Here is a 16,625-nt window from a genome sequence, read left to right as displayed (position 1 = left end):
CATCTGCTAATCTCAGAGGCTGTGAAATGCAGTCTAAGTCTTTGTACAAGTATGAGAACTGCAAATACTGAAGTATGGGGCAGTGTTAGCAAATCACAGCACAGTGCAGACACTGCCAAAGATCAAAACGACAAAGGAATCAATGTCTTGCTTACAAAAGGGCAAATCATTTATTTTACCTGACTGTTCTCTAAAGATTCCTTGTTTTCCTTAAGAACCAAGAGCGTGACACTCATGATTTATTTGGCAATTCTTCTGATGCAACACTATACCCGTAACAGTCTAGCTCCGTAATGGGCCAAACTGTGACAGCAGGTCTGGAAAGTCAGCACGGTTGATCACAGAAATCTTCAAAGTCAACTCCATGTCGTTTTGTCTTTGAGTCCTCCCTACATCCACCATGGGCTCCCGTTTGAGATCCAACATCTCCTGAAACTTATTTCACTCTCCAAGTAACTGCAAGATTGACGCTCACCAGGGTGCCTTCAATTTGATTCAGAAAGTTAAAACAAATCGAAGGCAGCTCTGAATCGTGACCCTGGTTTCCTGTGGAACTGCGACGAGACAGTCAGGAGGTTTTACTGCCTGTGCAAGTGGGGGAGTGGAGGAGGAGGAGGAGGGGAAGAGGACACCAAAGCAGGCCACTTGGATCAGATATCCCACCCTAGCGGGAGAAGATACGTCCCTCTATAGATTGACTAATAACACCATACTCTGTGACAGAAAGCTGAGAAAGTTATAGAGACTTTTTCAAAGCTGAGGAAAGCGTGGAGCCCATTGCTGGCGTAAGGTGGTCCAATTAAATATAAACCAATCAAAACATCATCAGAACACAATAGCAAGAGGATAGGAACTTGGCACACAGAACAGAATTGTGGCCCACATTATAAAGCACTAAGTGGTTTGTTTCTGTTTCTTCAGAGAATGCACAATTCACTTCTACTATATATATATATTATATATATATTATAGTCATCCGTATAGATACCTTTTCTGTGTTTAAACATTTACAATAGATAGTGTTTACAACATTTAAAAGCAAATAATCTCAATATACAGAACAACATTTTACTCCAGGCAGTGACACAGATACCTTCAAAATGTACAACCGGGTTGGATATCGCAAATCAGTTACACGGCACTTGGGCTAGAGGAGGTCACCACTTCTGTCTGTTGATCGGGCCCTGGCTACACATCTGGCTGTGTCTGTGTGCTTGGGCGGTGTTGCTTTATTTCCTTGCCGTTCCAAATCATAGTTCATTCAATCCTCGTCAAAGGCGGAGATCAGGAGTGTTTCTCTCTTGCAAGTCGGGAGTTCCCTCCCAGTAAGCCGAGGGATGTAAATCCCGAGCTACGAGTCAAGAGAGCAGTGGACGATTCCAAAGCACAATTCTTCAGAAAATGCCACTATGCTGTTCAGTCTGTGCTAGCAGTGCCATCTGAAGTTAGTTTGGTTGGTTGGTTGAGTCCGGTTTTCTCCATTTTTCTGTATTGTGCTAAAGGAGAAGTGGACTTTGACTTGTCTCTCTGGCTTGCGAGAACGCAAAATTGACAAAAGAGAGGAAGGAAGGGTTGACACACCAAAGGCTCGTGCTCACTGTCTGCAGAACATACACACTCTGGTATCAAGAGCCTGAACTCTCAGCGTCCAAGGAATGTCGACACACGCAGAAATTGAGATTTATCAGAATGACCAAGACTGAGGCAGAGAGAAGCAGCAGGAGAACCAAACCTACGGCAAGCCATTTGCGTGGGGGGACGATAGTGTAGTCGTGAAGCCATTGTTGAATAAACCCATCTGGTTCATTAATGCCGTTTAGGGAAGGAAGTCTGCCATCCTTACCTGGCCTGGATGTGACTCCAGACCCACAGCAATGTAGTTGACACATAAATGCCAGGGCAATTAGGGATGGGCAATAAATGCAGGCCAAGCCAGCAACCCACACATCCCATGAAGTTTTTAAAAGAATTTGTCGACATTACTGGCAGTTTTCTAAATAGGTTCCATAGTGCTTAAAGGACTAAACATTCAACATTATTAGTGTTTGGTGGAATGTGCATATTTCCCCCCTATCTGAACAAAAATAGACAACGAATCACACAAAAGGTCCAAAGATGTGCAGGTTAGGTAGATTGGCCATGCTAAATTGCCCTTCGTATCCAAAAAGGTTAGGTGGAGTTACTGGGTTGCGGGGATGGGGTGGAGCTGTGGGTGTAGGTGAGATGCTCTTTCCAGGGGCCGGTGCAGACTCGATGGGCTGAATGGCCTCCTTCTGCACTGTAAATTCTATGATTCAATGATTCTAAGTGCAAATGAAGACTAAAATATCAAAAATGTAACAATCAGTTTTAAATAGGGTGTAAATTATGTTTTAGATTTAGAACAGTACAGCACAGAACAGGCCCTTCGGCCCTCAATGTTGTGCCGAGCAATGATCACCCTATGTCATCCTTCTGAAGAAGACTGAGAGGGGGGGGAGTTACTTTAAAGGCAATAAGACCAGCCAAATTCAAACCCCCAAAAGAAAAATAAAGAAATGGAAATTTGGATGTTGCAAACTAAACTTCTACTACTTTATCTCTGTTAAAACTACCGGTTGTCTTTTCTTATACAAGCTCGTGCTACACATAGATTTGGTTTTCCATCTGCTTCTCACATCACACCGGATACGTTCCAGAAATGAAACTGTGAAATGGCTCTAATGCCTATTCTCTGGGAGAGGCACTGAAGACATTATACTGCACGGGAATCATAAAACATACACCTTGGGGGGAACAAAAACAGGATTAACACACAGCTGAACGTTTTAAATTCCATAATAATACAGTGATATATATATATATATCTTTAGAGGACCTTTGGAAATACATATTCTATGCCCGTCGAAAAATATTTCTTCAACTCTGAATGAGCATGGACCAACATAATGCATTGTGGGAGTGGGTAGGCACCAAGAGGCAGAGAGAACCTGGAATGTTGTTCAACCGGATTGGAAACAAAGTTGCACAGGGCACATCCATCCCTTATCCACAGGCCAGCCTTCCTGAGCTTCAAGGAACTGTCTGAAGTCAAACGGGAATGCCCTCAAACCTTCACTCCCCAAAACCCTCAGCTCAACTGGTATAGAGCTGGAATTGTTAGGACCCCGACTCCCCTATTCCCTGGCATTAGGTGCACATTAGGAACATGTTTGGCTGATGTGGCTATATTTAAATATCAGGCTAATGTGGGCCTCCTCTGTGCTGGGGGAAACACAGTGACCAATTTACCAAATCAATTTGGACTTTGCTTTTGGTACACCGCATCCTTTAAGACTTTGGAGGGCGGGTTAATGCTTCCTTCAAGTTTGACAGAAAACAGATACTTTTGTGGAGGTTTTAGGGCAGTTGTGACAACTGCCAAGCACTATCAGACATGTGATGCTCGAGGGGGACACTTTGGAATGTAACGGATCGTCAGAAGAATGTGGAGAAGATCAATAGACCACGAAAGGTCAAAGAAATGCGAGAAAGCAACACAATGGTACGGCTCAGGGCAACTGGTAAGGACGGCAACAGAAGATTGGAATACTTGTGACAAGGCGAGCAGGAACATGGGAACAGCACCACCTGGAGGCTGGAGGTTCCCCTCCAAGCCACTCACCACCTGGACTTGGGAAAAAATCCTGGAACTCCCTCCCTGACAGCACTGTGGGTATTCCCACACCCACCTCAGGGACCGCAGCGGTTCAAGAAGGCAGCTCACCACCACCTTCTCGCAATTAGGGATGGGCAATGAATGCCGGGCCCAGCCAGTGAAGCTCACATCCCTTGAATGAATCAAAACGTCCTTTGGATGGTTCCAGTGATACCCCTTGCATTTCATTTTTACCTTGAATCTGATGGCGGCTAAGAACTTGCTTTAAAAACCAATGATAGTAATCTTGCATCTAGATGGTGCCTCTCAGACGCCAGGACACCCCATGGTGCCTTACAGTCAGTGAAAGCAGTGAGTGCCTGGCACACCCTGTGCTGTGAACATGGAATGATGCTGGGTCTACAGAGAAGGTCGACAACCTGGCCAGAGACAACCATCTGAATCCTAGAAGGAAGAAGTATTGAAACAAAAGCTGAACATTGACTGGAAGTCATTTCGGTGCAGCAAAGATCCTTACCATATTCATTTTATTGAGATTTTCTTTTCCTCTCCACCACCCTTTCCCCTCTGTGTTTGATTTTGTGTGTGTGTGTACACAGAGAGACTGGGGCGAGTAAGGAAGGTTGGAGGGGGGTGTGGAAGATTGGGAAAGTGGTATTAGATAGTCAGTTACATTTTCAGTCCGTGTGATTATAATACTGTACATAATAAAAGGTTACTTTGTGTTAAAGTTACAAACTTAGTGACTGCAGTTTATTGGGGCTCAACCAAGGACCTCGGGTATTTTAAATAGAATCTAATTTCATCTGTGTTGCGACTCTGGGTCGAGTGGGGCAGGAATTGGCTGCGCACCAGCCCAGGGGGTCACAATGCCAGTCAGGACGGACGCCTCACCCCCTAGCCAATCAATGCTCCTTAGAGTGGGGCAGCTCAGTGGAGCCTGGGATGGGGTATGGTTTCACTGTGACTCCTCCAAAATCAACAGCCCAGAAAATCCTGCCCTATTGCCAGGACTGTGAAGTAGAAAATGGAGGTCATTATAATGGGGCTAAAGGCAGCTTTTAATGTCTTTGAAATGAAATGAAAATCGCTTATTGTCACAAGTAGGCTTCAAATGAAGTTACTGTGAAAAGCCCCTAGTCGCCACATTCCGGCACCTGTTCGGGGAGGCTGGTACGGGAATCGAACCGTGCTGCTGGCCTGCCTGGTCTGCTTTAAAAGCCAGCGATTTAGCCCTGTGCTAAACCAGCCCCTGATTTGGGTTGATATTGATTCCGGCACCTATTATAGATCTTTTTGAATGGACTGGGCCCAGTTTTCGTCCTGCAGAAGGTGAATATTGAGGCTGTGGAGCGGATGAAAGCGGAGAGAAAACCTTTGAGCTCTTTGTTACGAGGGTAGCTCCGAGAATCAGGATCATTTACTCTGGAGGAATGGACGGGCTAATGACTGAAACTTCTAAAATGGCCAAGGAACTAGTTACAATCTGGTAAGGCAGGCTCTTTGTGAAAGATGTAGGATGAGAGTCCGTTACACTAACATCAAAGTCTGCAGCACCTCCGAAAACAGAAAAACCGAGTTAAACATTTCAGGTTCCTGACCTCCTGTCAGAACACTGATGAAAGGTCATCGACTTGTAACGTTTGCTGTTTCTCTCTCTCCGCTGATGCTGCCGGGGCTGCTGAATAATTCCAGTGTTTTTGGCTTTTGTTCCAGAGCTCCACCATGTGCTGCATCTGGCTTTGGAATATCAGAGCCAGGTGAGGTCCCCAGGAGGCAGTATCGGCTCACGTGAGGTTTGAGTATGGAGACAGTACAGCTCTTCAGGGAAACTCACACTGCTGGTTAAGAGGGGACAAGTCGCTAGTTAGCTGAGACCAGGGCTAACCAGGGTGTCCTGGAGACTGCTTGATCACACTGAGGAATCTCCCAGAGATTGCCTCTCCCAAGACTTGGCGTTAGGGGGTTCGGATGGGGGTTGGTGAACGACAGGCGCGGTGGCACAGCTGACTGCCTGGGGCAAGGCTGCAACATCTCTGTCATATGATCAAATTGGACGGATTAACTCAACGTGGTCCTGGGTTCAACCCCCCCTCCTCGTTTGGCTGAGCCATTCACTGGATAACCTGGGTGAGCCATGGTTCGTGTGCAGCAGAATTAACAGAGAAATGTGGCAGTCACAAACAAACTGGCTCCATTTCCAAGAAATTGATCATTTGAATTAAAGATTGATCTTACATCTTGATTCCAGCCATTGATTTTTGTGACTAATTTCGCATTGACTGTGTCTTTCACAGAAATACCAACCGATTCTTGGACTGTTTGTGTGTGTGTACAAGAAAGTTAATGTCACCGAAACATGAAAAAAACCCCAAAGTGATGTCTACAGAGACTATTTACTTCTGGGCCTTCAATCCAGAACTAATCAAATCGTAGATGTCTTTGAAGAAGCAGTATTTAATATGGGAATGCTGGCCGGAATTCTCCGACCTTGCCGGTGTCTGGGATTCTCCGGTCCTGCCGCATTTGAATGGAGTGTCAATGGGCTGGATTCTCCGCCCCACCCAACGCAGGAATGCCACGGGCTAATGGAAATGTTCCTTGACCTCGGTCGTGGGTGGCCGGAGAATCCCGCCCAAAGTATCTGTGCTCGCTGGCGGGGCGAACAAGATCGGAGAATCACGGCCAATTGTCTGCAGCGCTCAATCTGAACTAGTATCTTCTAGTTGTGATCAGGTTTGATGCACACATCCAGTTCCCTCTCTCTGGCAATGTCAAATTCCTTCACCAAAACACTGGGGACTCCATACTCACCCCAGAAACGTGGCAGTGTGCTGCGGAGGACAGTCAGGCGCCTAAGCTGCCCCCCTTTTGCCAAGGACTGCACCTCCCGTCCCCATCCTTTCCCATAGTAACCACTGGGAACTATTGCATCTTGGCTTATAACCTCCAGGGTAGTTCCCAATAATGGGCTTGGGTCTCTTCCTAAAGGTGTTTGAATTGACACTGCAACCCACTGCATCTGCTGAAGGCACATTCCATCAATCTCCCTAGTAAGAAGTCTTACAACACCAGGTTAAAGTCCAACATGTTTGTTTCAAACACTAGCTTTCGGAGCACTGCTCCTTCCTCAGGTGAATGGACATTCACCTGAGGAAGGAGCAGTGCTCCGAAAGCTAGTGTTTGAAACAAACCTGTTGGGACTTTAACCTGGTGTTGTAAGGCTTCTTACTGTGCTCCACCCCAGTCCAACGCCGGCATCTCCACATCATGAATCTCCCTGGCACTGGTTGTGAGAAGTAGACAGAGGGAATTGTCTTCAAACACCAGCCTGGGGACTCTCAAGGAAGCCACAATAAGAGGAGAGTGTCAGAGTTCTCAGGAAAATCCCACTGGTGTGTGTGAGGGGAGGGGTGTGTGCTTGTGTATGTGGGGTGGGGTGGGGTGGCAAAGTTTTATCCTTCGCCTCGTGGAGCGCTCGCAGGTGGGTCCTGTTGGGGTGGAGGTCAGCTTCTCCACCCAGTGCCTCGGTGTGGCTGGGGGATTTAATGGAGCTCTTGCACTTAGAAAAGGTGATATTCGCTTTAAGAGGGTGTGGTGAATTCATACTGTATTGTAATTCACACTATTGTATTGTATAATATTGTGTCCTTGTGGGCTCTCTCGGAGAGCCGTTGCGCGGCTCTGCCCATAGGGGGAGATGAGGAGCTTGTACAGGGCACCACCCTCGGCTCCGCCCATGGCCCTCCCACTGCCGGAAGTATAACGTGCTGCCGTGTTAGCCGGCCCTCAGTTCTTCTGGTCGCAGGCAGGCTCAGTTGTAAGACTATTAAAACCACAGTTTACTTCCAATCGTGTTCCGAGTGAATTGATGGTCACATCAGAGGGGTGAGTGAGGGGTCCCATGAAAGATGGGGTTTGATTGTACTACATTTCGGGGAGCTGGTTACGGGTTACTGTCAACTGCTAGCGGGTGCGGGGGGGAGGTTGGAGTGTTACAGGGGTGGGTGGGGGGGGGGCAGGTTTCGGGGTTGGTATTGGGTTTATTTTGTTTTGCAACGTTATGTCTGTTAAATGTAAAAATATTCAAATTTGAATAAAAATACTTTAAAGAAAAAGGAGAGGCTGCAAGGAATTACTTGCATCATTTATATAGCACCTTCTCACCACCCCAGGACATCACAAAGCAGGTACCAATGAGGTACCTCTGAAGTGTATTTCTGCTCTTTACTGTAACATAGGAAATGCAGCAATCAAACAGCCAATAGCAAGGCCCTGTAAACAATAATCAGATATGTGATCTGATTTAATCACGGAGAGGGGTTTAATCATGTTGGCTGAAGGATGGAATGGAATGTGGAAGGATGGGCCTGCTCATCTTCAAGATAATGCACAGGGGTCTTTCATGCCCAGCCCAGAGGACAAGCGGTGCCTCGTCTAAACAACTTGGCTGGAATTTTCCAGCCGTTACGATTCACTTTTCCTGCCGGCGGGTTTCCCGGCAGGGTGGGGTGGTTACCATGGGAAATCCCATTGACAAGCGTCGGGAGTGTAGGATGCCGCCGCCAGTGAACGGCACATCGCCGTGGAACATGCGGCTGGGGAACCAGTGAATCCTGCACCTTATCTAAGTGACAGTAGCTCTGGCAGTGCAGCACTCTCCCCGTACCGCACCCGAGTGTCAGCCTGAATCACTGGAATGGAACAAGTAAGCTTCTGGCCGAGAGGCGGGTGCGCTCCCCCCCCTGCATACCTGCCCCCCCCCCCCCCCCCCCCACTCGAAAATCTAATCCAAACCACGGGAGCCTGTGTGAGAAGCAAGTCGGACTATAGGATTGAGTAAGATGCCCACAGAGCTGGACAGCTTCAAAGCGCAAAAGAACAGAGGCAGGTGGCAAATGGTGGAATCAAGGCAACAACTTCAACAAGTGCGTAACCGGAGACAGAGAGAGGCGCCTGAGAACTGGAACCTTTCCTTACATCACTTTGAAACTTCTGTGGGGCTACTTTGGTTATGCGGGTTGAGTTTTGCATCTGAGCTTTGCACACTGGGAGGGCAGGAATTGGAACTTACAATTAACATTTCACAAACCCCCCCCCCTAAAAACCTGATAGCTGGATAAAGGAGAGTTAATGGTAATTAACATGACCTATCGGGCGGAGGAAAGATTGATTGACCCAACAAACTCAGTCCATTTTTGATTTCTCTCAGCCTGATCTACCCACCTTCTCACCAAATCCCCTCATTCGGAAGTATTTCCCATTCATACTGTCTGCGTGGGTGGTACGTCCAGGCTGGAAATGATCTTCCCCGGCATTCCTTCTTGCAACCTGAATTCCCCAGTTTTAAATGTGTGCCGCGTGCCCCCCCCAACCACCGCCCTGGTTGCTTTGACACTTTGATGCACTGGACGTCAATGGCCAATCCAAAGAGAAATTGTGTACAGGAAAAGGCTCATTGAACCAGCAGCTGTGAGGTTCTCCGGGCGCAGCACTGAAGGAGAAACCCAGGCGTTAATAAGCTGCAGCCTTGTGAGCATAGGGAACAAGAACTCTTCAACACCTCGCGCTGTAACAGAACAAACAATGGCTAAACCAGTGGTCCCAGCACAAAGATAACACTATAAATAACAATGTATGGATTGGACAGCTGCAGTGCCCAAGACTTCACCCACAATCCTCGGCTGATGTGCAGCCTGGGCGTCCTCGTCTTCCTCCTCTCTCCGCCTCATTTGTTTTCGATCAGCGTCTGCACTTTGTAAACGAGGTCCCGCGCCAGCTTCAGCACCTGCTGTGCATCGTGATGCTCGGCCATTTCTAGAAGGTAGAACAGGAAGTGATGGTTGGCAGGGTTCAGAGGTCAAGGGGCGCTCCTGGGATCGACCTGGCACCTTAGGGCGGGAATCCTAGGTCACCTCCAGTCCAATCAGAGGAGAGTGAAGTACCCTATCTGAATTGGGATGTGCGGGTGCGACTGGAGGCACTGAGTCTTTGAATGAGTTATAACCAGACCCTTTACGAGCATACGAGGAACAGGAGTAGGCCTCTCGAGCCTGCTCCGCCATTCAATAAGATCATGGCTGATCTGAATGTGACCTCAACCCCCCCCCCCCGATAACCTTTCACCCTCGCTTGTTAATAAAGAATCTGTCCACCTTTGTCTTACAAATATTCAAAGATTCTGCTTCCACGATCTTTTGATGAAGATCTCGATTCTCCGACAAGAGGAAACATCCACTCCACATCCACCCCGTCAAGACGTTCACTTCAGGAAACCGAGTATGATTCCCGCCTGGATAAAAGGGATGAGATTATCCCACTAATGACACAGGTCATTCACTGGCCTCCTTCCCAGACTATTAGGGACTAATAGGGATCAGCTCTTAGGAATCGGGTGCATGGAGCTGGATAAAGGGGAACAAGGATTATCGAACCAAGATGGGGAAATGGAGGGAAGTTACAGACCAACCCTGATATACCTGAATGACACAACAGACTCCTTACCCTCTAACCTTACTCTGTGGTTACCTGTTTATAGGTCCCTCCTCCAGTGGTGGAGATTGATGGCAGCTCACTGATAGCTTGCGTCACAGCAACAGCCACGGGGGAAACACACCTGGAAAACATTCCCTACTCGCTCCCAGGCAATTCGGGTTCTCTACCCCGCCCGCGCTCACCGTTAAAGAACTTGATGATGTCCGTGAAGTCCATGTTGTTCTCCAGGATGATATCTCGATAGAGCTCCACCAGCGACAGCGCGATGAAGAGTACAAAATGAGCAGATGAGGTGTATTTAGCTGCCCAGATAGTCTCCCAGACCGAAAACACGTCACCATAGATTAACTCTGCAGAGGGGAAAGAGAGCTTCAGGAAATCAAAGTGGCAAAAATACAGGTGGGGTTGGGGGGGGATTTGAGGAGAAAAATGGGTAATTGTGTTTTCTCTTGAGGCTGCATCTCCTGAAAGCCTTAACTCCAGAAGCACAGTGTCTCCACCACTCATAAAGTCGGTCTTCATACAGGAGGCTGATCAATGTAATTCTTAAACTGCACTAAGTGGAGTTCATTACGCTGTTGTCGTGAGCTGCGCCTGCCGTAAAACCGCTGAAAAGGGTCGGGGGAAGTAAAATAAAAGCATGTTTTACACGTGGGTCAAAAGGGACAGTGTCACTGATTGGCTGAGGGTGGGCGATTCCATGGTTACTGAATGGCTTTGCAAGCTGTTTTATAAGAGGGAGTGGCAGAACAGAAGCAAAGAGCAATGGAACAGACAGTTTCAACAGACGACAATCCGTCTGTCAAATAACTGGGGATAAATCTGACCTTTTCAGGGGCAGCACTGTGGTTAGCACTACTGCCTCGCAAAGTCAGGAACCCTGCTTCGATTCCAACCTCGGGTGACTGCGTGGAGTTTACACATTCCCCCCCGTGTCTGCATGGGTTTCCTCCGGGTGCTCCGGTTTCCTCCCACAGTCCAACAATGTACAGGTTAGGTGGATTGGCCACGGTGCAAAAGTGTCCAAAGATTAGGTGGGGTTACGGGGATAGGGTGGGGGATTAGGCCTAGGTAGGGTATTCTTTCAGAAGGTCAGTGCAGACTCGATGGGCCGAATGTCCTGCTCCTGTACTGTACGGATTCGATCTCAAAGAAACCTATAAAAAAGATCGATTGCTGCTTCATTCCTGTGCGTGACGAATTGTGTTTGATAATTAAAATGACTGGAGCTACCATATTGATTGCCTAGTTAAATGGATCGATCTCAGTGGACACACACATACACGGACATACTCTCTCCTTTCCAGCTGTCTTGTTGTTGAGCTGGTGGGTGTGGGCTGCCAGGAATTACATGGCCCGTACCTGGAAATGATGCCACCCCTCGCTCGCTTATTTTTAAAGGGGACATAGTTTGGCCCGCTACATCTCCGCTGGACGATCCGATGTCCCTGTGGCTGCAGAAGGACCCTCAGTCCACCAAACCCCCAAAGAAAGTCTGTATTCACAGAGCAGCCCAGCAGGTCAGGAGGAACAGAGGCAGAGTGATGTTAATCAGTCCCCCTCTGCACTGGCAGAGTGTTGAGAAAGTTGTCCTCAGGAATGGAGCTGGGCTAGTGTGGGGATAGCTATTTATTACGCAATGGACTGAGGTAGGTTGGTAGAAGGCCCGGCTCCCAACCACTGAATCCTGGATTTGAGCGCCAGCGATGTTCACACTCAAATTCGCCCCACTTTGGCTCATTGAGGTTAATGGTGATCGACCACATATCCATGCCATCACCAAGACCGCCTAGTTCCACATCAGTAACATTGCCCAACTCTGCCCCACCTCAGCTCATGTGCTGCTGGAACCCTCCTCTATGCCTTTCTTCCTTCTAGACTGGGCTAATCCAACACAATCCCACATTCTACCCTCTGTCACGTTGAAGCTGTCCAAATCTCTGCTGCCTGTATATTATACCCTCCCCCGTGACGCGTTTGGAAACTGGGTGGGAAATTGGGCGGATGGTGATGGCTGAGGACCCGGCTACCTTCCTGCCTCCACCCCAATCAGTCTGTGGCGGGAAGGCCCATGAATGGGCCTCTCAGCCAGCCACCATTTCAGACCGTTAAGTGGGCAACTACTGCCTGCCGGGCCTGTCGCTATAAGCAAACACCATAAGCAAACCTGTGCGAGTCGCTTGCGGTCTCTCGGTGGTGGGCCCTGGGTTCAATCAGCTCCTGATCGATGGATCAGCAAAGGAAAGGGGGAGGAGGTGGAGAGACCTTGACCTCGTTGTTGACCCCCCCCGCCCACAATTCCTACCCTTTCCCGAGACCCCCACCCTGCGAAAGCTGTCCCACCGGCTGGCTTGAGTCGCTCTGCGATTCTGAGTCTCTGCTGGATGTATTTCCCACAGCCACAGACCATCTCCACTTCGCACTAGGTGGTGATTCAAGGTGGAAAATGTGCTGAGGAGGAATGCAGCAGGGAGCAAAAAGAAAAGAAAGGACAAAGTATGGCCCAGTACTACCCACTCACACTTACCTCGCTTGAAGTCGAGAAGAAACCAGCGATAGCAGAAATAGAAGTGGGTGTAGTCCCCATTCTGGTGCATTAACTCAAATAACTCCGAATCTAGGATCTGGAACACAGGCACAAACACATCATATGAGGGACGTGCCAGCCATTTTGCAAGAAGCAGTTCAAGCTCTGAAAGGCAATTTTGCTTTTGGTTTTACAAAAACAGTGACTCTTGTAAAGGATTCGGCCATTGAGTGTGATTGGGGGGCAATGGGACCAGGGAAATTCCATCAGCTGCCATCACCAGAAGTCTGATCACCCAGTACAACAGCGCGAAGGACATATTGGGCAGCACGGTAGCACAAGTGGATAGCACTGTGGCTTCACAGTGCCAGGGTCCCAGGTTCGATTCCTCGCTGGGAAACTGTCTGTGCGGAGTCTGCACGTTCTCCCCGTGTGTGCGTGGGTTTCCTCCGGCTGCTCCGGTTTCCTCCCACAGTCCAAAGACGTGCAAGGTAGGTGGATTGGCCACGATAAATTGCCCTTAGTGTTCAAAAAGGTTAGGAGGGGTTATTGGATTACGGATATAGGGTGGAAGTGAGGGCTTAAGTGGGTCGGTGCAGACTCGATGGGCCGAATGGCATCCTTCTGCACTGTATGTTCTATGTTCAACCACATACACTCGTGCAAATAAACTTTGACGATTAAGGGCGGCACAGTGGTTAGCATTGCTGCCTCCCAGTGGCAGGAGCCTGCATTCAATTCCAGCCTTGATGGCAGTGTGGAGTTTGTACGTTCTCCCAATTTTTCCGTGGGTTTCCTCCGGGTGGTCCAGTTTCCTCCCCCAGTCCAAAGGTGTGCAGTTTAGGTGGATTGGCCATGCTAAAATTGCCCCTTAGTGTCTATGGATGTACAGGTTAGATGGGGTTATGGTGTTAGGGCAGGAGAGTGGGGTTGGGGGCTCTTTCAAAGGGTCGGTGCAGGCTAGATGGGCCGATTGGCCTCCTTCTGCACTGTAGGGATTCTATGTTAATACTGGAAATTGTCATTCAAACCCTCATTAACTTTGGAGCCAGGATGATGTTTTGTTTAAAGTAAACAAGGTTTGACATTTAAGACACTTGCTCAGTGACAAAAACCACAAGATTCCAAGGATTTTAAACAAACAAAAATAAATTTTACTCCATAAGGTCAGAAAGATAACACTATATAGAAAATCTATCTTAGACTCGAACATTCAATGTTAATATGAGGCGCTTGTGAATAACAATCCAACTGTGGTTGAACGCACCACACTGCATAATAGATGGCAGATGTGACAAGACAGAGTCCATGGATTTCACAACAACCCACCCGGAAGTCAGTAGCACTGAGTCCACAAATCTCACTGAAACTCTGTCTCGCACAGGAAGGGCATCAGTTTTCCCCTTCGAAAATCTCGCCTTGGAATTCTTTCCAAACGTCGAACTAACTCGGATGACATCAACAGCAGTAGTGTTTCAATCTCGTCTTCCGAGATTCCGTTTCCCTGGATTCCCAAGTCCACACTCAAAGCAGCAAATTACAGGCACAGCCTCAGATCTTCGGCTGCACCAAGCACAAAGCCACTGCTGTGAAGGGGCACCGTTCCCCAGTGGCCTCCGCTTTCCAGAAAGTCAGCTCCCTGAAGCCCTTTCTCTAATTTGGAGCCTGTTTCGCTGCTCCACTCTTTTCCCTGAACTTACCTGGGATGGGTTCCTGTCCCTGTAGCAATCCCTTACCTGGGTGTTCCGGAGAATCGGCGGGCTGGCCGCGTAGAGCGGCCCGTGACCGTGCCAACCACGCCGGCGCCAATTCTCCGCTCTGAGGAGAATCGCGTGCTGGCGTCGGGGCGGCATGGCCCGTTTGCGGGGATTCTACGTCCCGGCCCAAGGCTGGGAGAATCCCGCCCAGCGAGTCCCTGACCTTTGTGCTCGACACTAGGGTAAATTTGGGTTTCAGAACATTATAAAAAGTTAGTCTACCCTATATGTCGAGAGAGAAAGAGAGAGAGATAGAGAGGGGACACGTGCACAGTAAGATCCCTCAAACAGCAACAATTTTCACAAACAATTGATTGGTTTTTGTGCGGTGTTGGTAGAGGGATGAATGTTCTCCAAAATACTGCGATTATCTTCCTCTCTTTTAAAGATAGTGCTATGAAAAGTTGACATGTCTCCATTTAATGCCCCACCTGAAGTATGGCATCCACGATAATGAGGCACCATCTCAATTTTGCACTAAAGTATCACTCTAGATTATGTCCTCAATTTCTGGAACATATGAATATGGGAAATAGGAGTAGCCCATTTGGCCCCTCGAGCCTCTGCTCTGCCATTCAACTTGGTCATGGTTGATCTTCTCCCTCAACACCGTTTTTCCGCACTATCCCCATATATCTTGCTATTGAGGGGCTGGTTTAGTACAGTGGGCTAAATAGCTGGCTTGTAATGCAGAACAACGCCAGCAGTGTGGGTTCAATTCCCGTACCGGCCTCCCTGAACAGCCGCTGGAATGTGGCGACTGGAGGCTTTTCAGAGTAACTTAATAGAATCCTACATGTGACAATAAGCGATTATTATTATTATCTTTCATATCTAGAAATCTATCTATCTATGTCCTGAATATACTCAATGACTGAGCCTCCACACCCCTCTGGGATAGGGAATTCCAAATATTCACCACTCTGGGAGTGAAGGAATTCCTTCTCACCTAAGTCCTAAGCTGCCTACATTGTATTCTGAGGCTGTGTCCCTTGGCTCTAGATGCCCCAGCTAGGAGATGCATCCTTCCTGCATCAACCCTGTTGAGTACTCTAAGAATTTTGCACACTTCAATGAGAGCACCTCTCATTCTAAACTCCAGGGAATATAGGCCCACTCTCCTCAATCTCTCCTCATATGACAATCCCACCAGCCCCAAGAATCAGTTTGGCGAACCTTCACTGCACTCCCTCTATGGAAAGTGTATCTTTTCTTAGGAAAGGAGACACAATCTTCCAGGTGCGGTCTTACCAAGGTTCTGTATGAAATGAAAAATGAAATGAAATTCGCTTATTGTCACGAGTAGGCTTCAATGAAGTTACTGTGAAAAGCCCCTAGTCGCCACATTCCGGCGCCTGTCCGGGGAGGCTAGTACGGGAACCGAATCGTGCTGCTGGCCTGCTTGGTCTGCTTTAAAAGCCAGCGATTTAGCTCAGTGAGCTAAACCAGTTGGACATCTTCACTCCTACACTTAGATCCTCTTGCAATAAAGGCCAATGTACCATTTGCCTTCTTAATTGCTTGCTGTATCTGCATATTAGCTTTCAGTGACTTATGGACAAGAACATCAACACTTCCCAATCTCTCCCCATTTCAGGAATACTCTGTATATCTGGTTTTCTGGCCAAAGTGGATAACTTCACATTATACCACATTATATTCTAACTGTCGCGTTCTTGCCCATTCACTCAGCCTGTTTAAATCTCCTTGAAGCCTCTTTGCATCTTTCTCACACCCCACATTCTCAGCTAGCTTTGTCATCAGCAAACTTGGAAATGTTACATTTGGACCCCTTGCAAATCATTGATACAGATTGTGGATAGCTGGGGGCCAAGCATTAACCCTTACACCACCCAGTAGTCATAGCCTGCCAACCTGAAAGTGACCCGTTTCTTCGTACTCTCAGTTTTCTGTTCATTAAACAATTCTCAAACCATGTCAATACATGACCCTCAATCCCATGTGCTCTAATTCTGCTCACTAACCTCTTGTGTGGGGCCTTATCAAAAGCTTTCTGAAAATCCAAATCCACCACACCCACTGGTTCCTCTTTATGTACCCTCCTAGTTACATCCTCAGAGGACTCTAACAGGTTTGTCAAACATAATTTCCCTTTCATAAATCCATGCTGATTCTGTCCAATCTCACATCCTTTGTAATAGATTCTACCATTTTCCCTGCTGCTGACGTGGTTTGTCCTTACCTGATT

The 16,625-nt window shown here is 47.9% G+C and overlaps 1 protein-coding gene across 1 annotated transcript in view; it reads right to left on the bottom strand.

Moving 5' to 3' along the window:
- Positions 1-8,410: 8,410 nt before the first annotated feature.
- Positions 8,411-16,625, bottom strand: part of sgsm1a (small G protein signaling modulator 1a) — a 195,105-nt gene continuing 186,890 nt past the window's right edge. The window contains exons 23-25 of the mRNA XM_038814691.1: positions 12,660-12,756; positions 10,315-10,482; positions 8,411-9,454 (exon numbers count right to left, since the gene is read on the bottom strand). Of these exons, the coding sequence (XP_038670619.1) occupies positions 9,366-9,454; positions 10,315-10,482; positions 12,660-12,756 (354 nt within the window). The 3' untranslated portion in view covers positions 8,411-9,365. The remainder of the gene's footprint in view (positions 9,455-10,314; positions 10,483-12,659; positions 12,757-16,625) is intronic.

The sequence above is a fragment of the Scyliorhinus canicula genome, chromosome 1 (genome assembly GCF_902713615.1).
Source record: "Scyliorhinus canicula chromosome 1, sScyCan1.1, whole genome shotgun sequence".
NCBI lineage: Eukaryota > Metazoa > Chordata > Chondrichthyes > Carcharhiniformes > Scyliorhinidae > Scyliorhinus > Scyliorhinus canicula.
Note: the sequence above shows the minus strand (reverse complement) of the source record. Positions and strands in the feature narration are given on the sequence as shown.